The 9,591-nt window shown below is 50.7% G+C and overlaps 1 protein-coding gene across 1 annotated transcript in view; it reads right to left on the reverse strand.

Moving 5' to 3' along the window:
- Nucleotides 1-3,207, reverse strand: part of Capn2 (calpain 2) — a 51,669-nt gene extending 48,462 nt beyond the window's left edge. The window contains exon 1 of the mRNA XM_042681690.1: nucleotides 2,822-3,207. Coding sequence (XP_042537624.1) covers nucleotides 2,822-3,058 — 237 coding nt within the window. The 5' untranslated portion in view covers nucleotides 3,059-3,207. The remainder of the gene's footprint in view (nucleotides 1-2,821) is intronic.
- Between the last annotated feature and the right edge of the window lie 6,384 nt (nucleotides 3,208-9,591).

The following is a 9,591-nucleotide window of genomic DNA, read 5'->3' on the forward strand; positions in this document are numbered from 1 at the left end:
TCAGTTTTCTAACAGTGTTAAGTGTATTCAAGGGCTGCAGGTCTTTGGGACAGGGGTCCTCCTGCAGACACCAGCTGTCTAACAAAGACTCCCAATTTGACCTCTCAAAATGTGGCTTCTCTATTTCTTGGGCCTGAATTCCCTTACAACAATAGTATCACTGAACACGGAGATGTTACATGCAGGTTTGAAGTTGAGTTCAGTCAGTTGGACATAAGTGAGTATAAATGTCTAGGGGAAATATGGGGCCTGACACCTGCCCATGCTCCCTCCTGCCTTCCTTCCTGCCTGCCTGCTGGGAGATCTGACATGCCAACCTCGCATGGTGTTGGCTTTTTCTTTACGGGAGCCATTTTCTACTTCACCCCCAACCCTCTTAGCAGTGCTATGAAATCCCTTCTCAGGATAAGAGACCACAGTGGCTCCTCTCTGCAAGGCTAACCAGATCCTGTGCCCTCTCCTGGCTCAGGTATGCCCCACTTTCTCTTCCTAAGGGGTCCTGGTTCATCCTCTCCTCTTCTCACACCTTCATCTTTAATCCTTTCCTCTCGGTTGGCTCAAACTCTAATGACTGAGTTGCTCTCATCTGAACAGCTTCTCAAAACTCAGGTGTCATGATACCTGCCCAATCTCACTCTCTCTCCCTCACATCCCTTCATAGACACCCTTCTTAAATTAGTGGACCACAGTCTTCATTTCTTGTTCTCTTGTTCTGGAGTCTGCAGCAATCTAGCTTCTCCCTCCACTTTCTACTGCAGTGGTCTGCTAAGTCACTCTGACCAGCTCATGTCCACCTCCAGTGGAAACCTGCTGATTCTCCTTGTCTGTTCCCAGAGTACTGAGCAGGTGCTCAGTACTCTGAGCAGATAAAGTAAGTAAGGGATCTAACCATACGAAGGCCAATGCCTAGCTCTGGCTCCACCCTGCATACCTGTTTCATTCTGGACAAATGGCCTTCCCAAGCCTCAATTTCTTCAACTACTGAGTGGGTAGAGTAACGATCACACTTTTTTTGGGTGTGCAAGCCACAGCCCTCCTGCCGTTAGGCAGTGACCTTCAACTGGCTCTAGATCTCCAGTTCTCCTCCCACAAGTCCCACAGGTATTTCTACCTGTAAGAATGGGGGACACTCTGTCTCTCCGATTCCCCTAAGGTCTCTAAAGACAAATATAATATAGTGTACCTACAATATAGTAGTTGTTCAATAAATGCTTACTGACTGAATGAAAGTATAAGGGAAGGAGTGTGTGAATTCACTAGGTACACTCCAGAGAGCCATGCAAATATAAGGTGAACACCTTCTCTTGCTTGTATATCATTTCTCACAATCTGAATTTCATTCAAAGCTCCTTACAATTTTAACTCATTAGTTCATTCTTTCTAGTCACTGTAGGACAGGGCCTGATGTAGAATAAGCACTCAATACTGATGAATGAACCGATGGCTGCTCTGGAGAGTCCCTATCTACTTATACCTAAGCTATAGGTAGATAATGTACCCAAGGTCCCCGGAGTTCAGCAGCAGGACAAATAAACACAGGCAGTTGTGTTTCTACATGGTGAGAATGCTGTGAACTCTGCAGTGATAGAGCACCGGGTGGGGGTGGGGTGGGGCAGCTGCTGAGAATGGGCAGGAAAGACTCTTTTGGGGAGCGGAGGAGCCTTCTGACAAAACCCCAAAGAATTTGAGTGTGCATGGCTGGCAGGTGAAAAGGCCCTGAACAGGAAAGAACTGGGCCTGGCGAGCTAGAAAAGTCAGAAAACAGACGCCACAGCTTAAATGAAGAGATGAGGCCCACAGAGGGTACGTGATTGGTCTAAGGACACATAGAAGGTTCGCAGGGATGAAAACCCAGGTGTTTATACAGCAACCCGGTATACGGTGTTTGTCCAGCTCTGACCAGCTGCATTTTGGGAGGCTCAGGGCTACCCAAAGCAGGCAAGAAGACTTATTCTCCTAAACAAAAAATCTAGAAGTGAGATTACCCAGGAGACTTCTCTGGGTGTTGTGGACAAGCAGGGTGAAGTTTCTCAGAGGGGAGAGCGTGCGTGAGTTATGGACGTTTCCACTTCCCTGAAGACTTAGTGGACGGGTAAAGAAGGTGTCCCAGGGCAGGGAGGATGGGGGGGGGGGCGGGGGAAGCCTGAGGCTTCGGAGGAGTGCTGAGGTTCCTAGGTGGGCCTGCGGAGTGACTAGAACCAGCTGGAAAAGCACTTCCTGTACTTCATTAGCTAGCAGCCTACACATCAGGGGAGGTTTTTGCTGGTTGCCCTTTGCAAAGATAAACAAGAAACTCGAGTGGGAAAACCTAACTAGGATGGCTGCTGCAGCCCAGCCTTTCTCAGACAGCACTGGGCCCCTGGAGCCCCTGGGGCCCTTTACCTTCCAGTCCCTGGTGAAGAGGGATTCCAGTTAGACTCCCACACTCGTGAGATGTGGCCTCCCCCTCCCCTTCCAGAAGAATCCGGTCACCTCCCACCCTCACCCCGACTAAAGTTCTTCCAAACTTCCACCCCAGACTCCCGAATCGGCCTACGTTTTGGCTAAGCCCGAAGGCAGCTCCCCTGGCCCGCACATGGGTAGGGCGTGGGGGCCCCAGTGAACCCCTGGGGTCCCTTGTGAAGCGCAGTGGGTGGAGGAGGGGACCTCTGGGCCGGCCGCAGGCTGCACCCCGGGAACCTGCTTTGCGCGGATGCGGGGGGGGGGGGGTCACCCAGCTTGGAGGGGGCCCTGGGGCCTGCATGGTCCTGGCTGGCGACCCCGGCCCAGCGCCTCGGGGCCTGCACCCCACCCACCCGGCACCCGCCGCCCCGCCGCCTACCGTAGGGCGCTTCCACTCGATGCCCCGAGTTTTGCTCGAGTAAGGTCCCAACTCCTTGAAGCCGAGGGAGGACGGGAGGGCGGGGAAGGAGGGGTCCTGGAAGAGCGCCCCGGCCTCCAGGCACTCGTTCCGCAGCGCCTCGTAGTCCTGGTTGAGGTACTTGATGGCTCGCTCGTGCGACCCCAGCCCCTCGGCCGCCTCGCGGTCCTTCACCAGCTTGGCTGCGATGCCCGCCATGGTGCGGGCCGGGCGCGGGCGGAGACGCGAGGCGGCGGAGACCCGGTGCGCGGCGCTGCGCTGGGGCGCGGCCGGGCCCGGGGCGCTGCGGCAGAGTGCGGGCGGGCGGGCGGTGATTCACCCCGAGGGGAGCGCCGGGCCGCGGGGTGTGGCCTCCGCTGCCGCCGCTACGCTACCTCCGCCGCCTCGGCCGCTCCCGGCCTGCTCGGCGCCCGGCCCCCGGGACGCCGCCAGCCGGCACCGAGCTCACGCTGGGCCGCAGCGGGGCGGGGGCGGGGACCGTGCTGCCCCCTGCGGACCGATCCCGGGATGGCGCCACGTTCCGGCGTCGGGGTGCAAAAGTTGGGGCTCAAAGACCCCAAAACCGGACTGCTCCCTTGGGGCGCATGGGGAGACAGGCTGGGCCGAACCCAGCCGTGACTAAAGGGAGCAGTTGGGGGGTGAGTCAGTGGGCGATCGGCCGGGCAGAGAGGTCGGACATTAAAGCGGCTACCGTGGATTTGGACTAGTTGTCCCGATCGCCCTGCGAGCTCTGCCCACCGGGAACGCACGTCTTTAATCCTCCCATCAAGTCGGTGAAGAGGGGGCTGTTCATTGTCACCATCTTTCAGATGAGAAAGCTGAGCCTCAGAGAGGCTAAATGGCTCGATCCACTGGGGCACAGCGAACCGTAGGCAGATCAGGGATTCCAAGCCAGAAAGGCCTCCCGCTTACCAGCCAGCTCCTGATCACAGGCCCAGGGATCTCAGTCAACGTGGATTTTCACGCTCACAAAGAAATACGTTTGCAACATTTGTAGTTCTCATATGCAGCATTGCCTGGGGAGCACAGAGACGCGTTGGGTGTCTGGAACTCAATTTTAACACGCAGGATTAAGTTCCTGTTGGAAAGCCTTTAAAATAGTGCCTGTGTTTGGGGCTAACTCGAGCAATCTGGTGTGTGGAGTTAGCATCTGATTGACAGCTTACACAAAGAGGAATTGGGTGTGTCCCGAGCACCAACTGGAAGAGACCGCTTCCCTTCCTTCCTTATGCTAATAATGGACACTTGGAGTTTCTAGAAAAACTGTGCATGTTTAGAGCAGCAATCCTCAACAAGGGGCAAATTGTCCCCCAACCAGAGGAAGGAAATTTAACTACCTATACAGACTTTTGTCTTACCGTCACAGTAGTGGATGGGTGCTACAGTTACTATTAAACAGAAGCAAGAAATGCTACTAAACATCTTACAAACTCCAGGACAGCTTTCTACAAAAAGAAAGGTGAGCTGGGCATGGTAATACATGCCTGTAATCTCCACACTCATGAGGCTAAAGTAGGAGGATTGAAAGCCTGAGGCCATTCTGGACTACATAGGAAGACTCTGTCTCCACACACCACAACAGCAGCAACAAAGAATCAATAATGCAGATATGCTGATGTGAAAAATCTTGATTTAGCCGGGCATGGTGGCTCACGCCTGTAATCCTAGCTACTCAGGACTAGCTACTCCAGGAGACTGAGACCAACGATGGCAATTCAAAGCTAGCCCGGGCAGGAAAGGCCATGAGACTCTTATCTCCAATAAACCACTTAGAAAACTGGAAGTGGCGCTGTGGCTCAGGTGGTAGAGCACTAGCTTTGAGCTGAAGAGCTGAGGGACAGGGTCCAGGCCCAGAGTTTAAGCCCATGACCGACAAAAAAAGAAAAGAAACAATCTTGGTTTATAAAACCTTCCAGTTGGGGCTGGGAAGGTGGCTCAGTGGTAGAGTGCTTGCCTTGCATGCATGGGGCCCTGGGTTCGATTCCTCAGCACCACATAAGCAAAAAGAAAAAAGCCAGAAGTGGTGCTGTGGCTCAAGTGGTAGAGTGCTAGCCTTGAGCTGAAATGCTGAGGGACAGCACCCAGGCCCAGAGTTCAGGCCCCACAACTGGACCCCCCCAAAAAAAATAAAATAAAAAAATAAAACCTTCCAGGTTACCTTGGGTTTTGATATTTTTATGAATTATGGTTATTACCTTCACTAGTGTTAATCTCCAGCCATTATCTATTCTTTCCTCAGTTGGGTTTGACCAAATCTTATTCAGGTTTCTTTCTTTCCTATTGATCCCTGAACTCTGCTTGGCTTAAGTCCAAGCATGCACAAGGTGTATGTGTGCCTCTGTCCATCATCACCCCTTCTCCTGAGAATTGGTAACACATTCAGGCCTTTTCTTGTCTGGCACCAGAGGCCATTTTCCTGTGTTTTGCCTAGTTTTCTCCTCCATACGTGCTGTTAGCTTTATTTGCATAAAGAAGAAAGTCGTTTTCTGGTTCATTTTGAGTTTTTTGTAGATTCCTAAAAGGGGAGCTTTATCCCTACTGCAGTCGTGTCTAGCTCTCTCTACTTTAGAAAATTATTAATAGGAGGGGGCGGGATTTCTCTGAGGACTTGGAGTTAACTTGCTGATTAAGTCCCTGTCCTGTGTCCCTACCTGTTTAACAAAAATCTGTTTTTATTTTCCTGATGTTGTGCTGTTTTCTTCACGCGATGTACAGATTCCCACCCCAGTTGCAACGGACTCATTTTTCTCCTCAGAGTGTGACTCTGCCCCCAATCCCATAGCCCATTGAACACCTCCCTCCCGTTCCCACAGTCCACCTAATATGACCTAGTTGATTGACTCATGTGGCAGCCCCCTAAAATTTTGTTTGAATTCCACCCACACCTGTCCACTGCTGCTCCCTCCATTCCTGCTAGGAGCAGCCTGCCAGGTCTGTCCTCCAATAAAGCTTGAGCCCATATCAGTCACTAGCCTCACACTTCTTACAATTTCATGAGAGAAATTTCACAGATGCGTCCAATGTATTTTGAGTAGGCTTACCCTTTACGAGACTCTTTCCGATTAAAACCTCTCCCTGTGTAAACCTGAAGTTGTTTCTATTTGACTTTCTTCTTCAGATTGCAACACTGGGGCTGACACAGGCATTCTGCCTGCCACAGGGTTGTTTTCTGTACTCCCCGACAAGATGAGGAAACAGCCTATCATTTCTAGCTCATGGATCTCTGGTGTGAATGTTTATGAAAACATCACTACGAAGCCCTTTCTGAGAGGTTGCTAATTTGTTCCACAGTCCACGGTCTAGTTTCCATTGACCCCACCCTGATTTTTTTCTGGGCTCTGGGATCTTGGAGGAAAGCTGTGCGCTGCCCTGTGTGGCAGAGCTAACTTCTGCCCATCTCTTGATGCACAGCTCCACACTGGAGGAACCTCTTCCTTAGCAGCCAGAGATGGTCCATTTCCCAAGTCCTTTCAGCAACAAATGCCTGGGCTATCTCTAGACTATCATTGAAGTCACAACAGAGGCTTTGCCTGGCTCTGGAGCAGCAGAGCATCCTAGCTCACCCAGAACTTCCTCTTCTGGCTAGACCAGCACTCTTTCTCTGTGGTACAGCCCTGGTTGCAGCCCTAGCCAGCTTCTCAAGCGACTGTGCACATAGAACTCTGATCCCCAAAGGCCTAAGCCTGTCCAAAACCACTTTAATTGATCTGTGAATATGCAGAGCGCTGACTGCCCTCACCAGCTGGATCAGTTTTGAGCCTGAGTAAGCACTATCCACACTTCCCAAAGCTCCTCTCACAATGTTATCTCTCCAGAGCCAGCAAAGTCTCCTCTTTCTTTGATTACTTTCTCCTCTTTCTCTGCAGGGCCAGCCTTTGAAGCTGGCCTAGGGAACTGTTCCTTGTTTTAGGGATGAAACAGTGGGGGCCAGGGATAGTACAGGAGGCAGAGCAAGTCTAAGTCTGGCTCTGAGACCCAGAGCACAGTCCCAGGGCCTCATTCCTGGCTTAGGAGGGAATGGTGGGGGAGGATGAGGAAAGCATGTGCTTTCTTCCCCTCTGTTTTGGGCCTGCGATCTGAATCTGAATGTCAGAGAGAATTCCACAGTGATATAAAAAAAGATTGGGATTGCAGTGTAGCTCAGTGGTAGACCACTTGCCTGACATTCAGAAAACCCTGTGTTTCATCTGCAGCATTGGGGAGCGGGGAGGAAAAAACACTCAGTTTTGTTTGCAATATGTTGCAGCTTGAATATGAAATAATCTCCCACATCATGTGTTGAACAGTCCGTCTCCAGCTGTGGTGCTAATTTGGAAGGCAGTGGAAACTTACTAGATAGGGCCTAGTTGGAGAAGGTCATTTGGTGGTAGAAGCAAGGTGCACTTTTAAAGGTTGGGGTGAGGGGGGGGAGAGTGGGGGGAGTGGGAGATGGGAAGGGATGGAAAGGGGAAACAAAGGAGGAGGCAACAATGCTTGATAGGAAATGTACTCATTACCTTGCCCGTGTAATTGTAACCCCTCTGTACAGTATTTTCACAATTAAAAAAAAAAAAGGTTATATCTGATTCCTCCTCCTCCATTTCTCCCCCCCATCCTTCTCTCCTCCCCCACCCTCCCCACCCCCTCTTCTTGACCACGATGAGGTCCTCTACCCACTCCATAGTGTTCAGTCTCACCTAAGGCACAAAGTAATGAAGCCAGTCAACCATGGCCTAAAATCTCTGAAACCACAAGCCAGAAGAAAGAATTCCTCCCTTGAATCATTCTCCAAGGTCTTTTGGTCACAGCTATGGGAAAGTAACTAATACTCAAGGAGATTGCTTTTTTTCTTTTTTTGTTCGGTCTTGGGTTTGAACTCTGGGCCTGGGCGCTGTCCCTCAGCATTTCTGCTTTACCACTTGAGCCACAGTGCCACTTCTGGTTGTCTGGTGGTTAATTGGAGATAAGAGTCTCATGAGCTTTCCTGCCCGGGCTGACTTTGAGACACAATTCTCAGACCTCAGCCTCCTGAGTAGCTTGGAATACAGGCATGAGCCACTGGCACCCAGCTTTCATTTTGAGTGACTACAATGTATGGTACTGGCCTCAGATACCACTAAGGAGAAAGGGGTTTCTAAAGAGAATGATTTGTAGGGGTTGAAGAGATGGATTGATTGTCTTCTCCCTGTGCTGCAAAAGTGGGGAGGTACTGGGTATAGGAGAGAGGAAAACTCCTGAGACACATCTTTAGTCTAGACATTTCCTGAGTCCTTTATATATGATTCTAGTCTTCTGGAGTTTAGGACATTGACACCCCCCCCCCCCCCCCCACCACCAGGGGCTAGAGCTGCAGCTGACACACCTTCCCCAGCTCTCTAGGAGGAGTTCTTATTGCATTGGGGTTCCTCCTAGTGACCACTTAGCTAATGATAAGTTATATTTGCATGTGTGAAGTTCCTTGTCATCTTTAAAACACTAACCTGGGAGTAATTTCCATGAGAACAAAGTGGGCAAGAGGTGGGGAAAGCCAGCAAGACCATGATGAAAATCTTTCTTACAGCTGTGGGAAGGGGGGGGGGGGAGAGAGAGAGAGAGAGAGAGAGAGAGAGAGAGAGAGAGAGGGAGAGAGAGAGAGAGATTACTTGGGGGGTAACAACTTGGGAGGCAAAGATCAGAGGATTGTAGTTAAAGGCCAGCCTGGGTAAAAGTTTATTGAGATCACTATCTCCACAAATAAGCCAGCTCTGATAGTTCATGCCTATAAACCTAGCTACTTAGAAGGGTCATGATCCAAGGCCAGCCTAGGCAAGAGAAAACACTGAGTGCCAGTGATTCATACCCATAATCCTAACTACCCAGGAGGCTGAGAGCTAAGGCCTGCAGGAAAGTCTGTGAGACACTTTATCTAACTAAAAAGTAGTTGGAAATGGAGCTCTGGCTCAAGTGGTAGAGGCTTGAGCAGGAAATCTCAGGGACAGTGTCCAGGGTCTGGCACACACATACTACATGAAAGAGAGAGAGAGAAAGAAAGAGAGAGTGGGAGAGAGGAAGGGAGAGCGGGAGGGGGAGAGAGAGCCTACTGGAAAAAAAATAGCAACATAGGGTCGGGGGCTTAAGCGGTAGAACACTTGTCTAACACATTCTGATCTTAAATGCTTTGCACACATTCATTTACTTAATCCTTACAACCCAGTGAGATAAGTCTTGCCATAATTTCTACATTTACAAAAGATGAAACTGAGACACCAAGAGATTTGGTGACTTCCCAGGGCCATTCAGTCAGTGAGTAGTGGAATTGGAATTTGACTGCAAAGCTGCTGCTGCCACCTCTGCCTTGGACAAGGGGCAAAGCCCTTGCAGGGTGAATATGGCCATTCTGACCCTCATTAGTCAGCACGCTAGAAACTGCAGGCTCACAGTCCCTGATGACTTCTCTGCTTCATGTGGAAGAGGATCATCCGGGTCCCGTGGCCCTCTGACACTGTTTCCTTTTTACTCCTCTCCTCATTCTCTTCCAGGGATACGGCCTCGCCTACTTTTTCTCCCAGCTTCCCAGTTGCTTTTTCTCTACCTCCTTCACTAGCCTCATGTCCTCCACCCAGATGTTTGTGTAGATACGGTTGCTTTTCCTGTCTCAAAATCTGCCTAAGCCAACATCTCCTATGTGCCTAACTTCCAATAACAGGGGCCACTTGTAAATGTAACCAGGACAGGAGGGAAAATAACCAGCAGGCTTCCACTAGCTGAGAAGA

This window comes from Dipodomys spectabilis, unplaced genomic scaffold, assembly GCF_019054845.1.
Source record: "Dipodomys spectabilis isolate Male_0828 unplaced genomic scaffold, ASM1905484v1 ptg000069l, whole genome shotgun sequence".
In the NCBI taxonomy this organism is placed as follows: Eukaryota; Metazoa; Chordata; class Mammalia; order Rodentia; family Heteromyidae; genus Dipodomys; species Dipodomys spectabilis.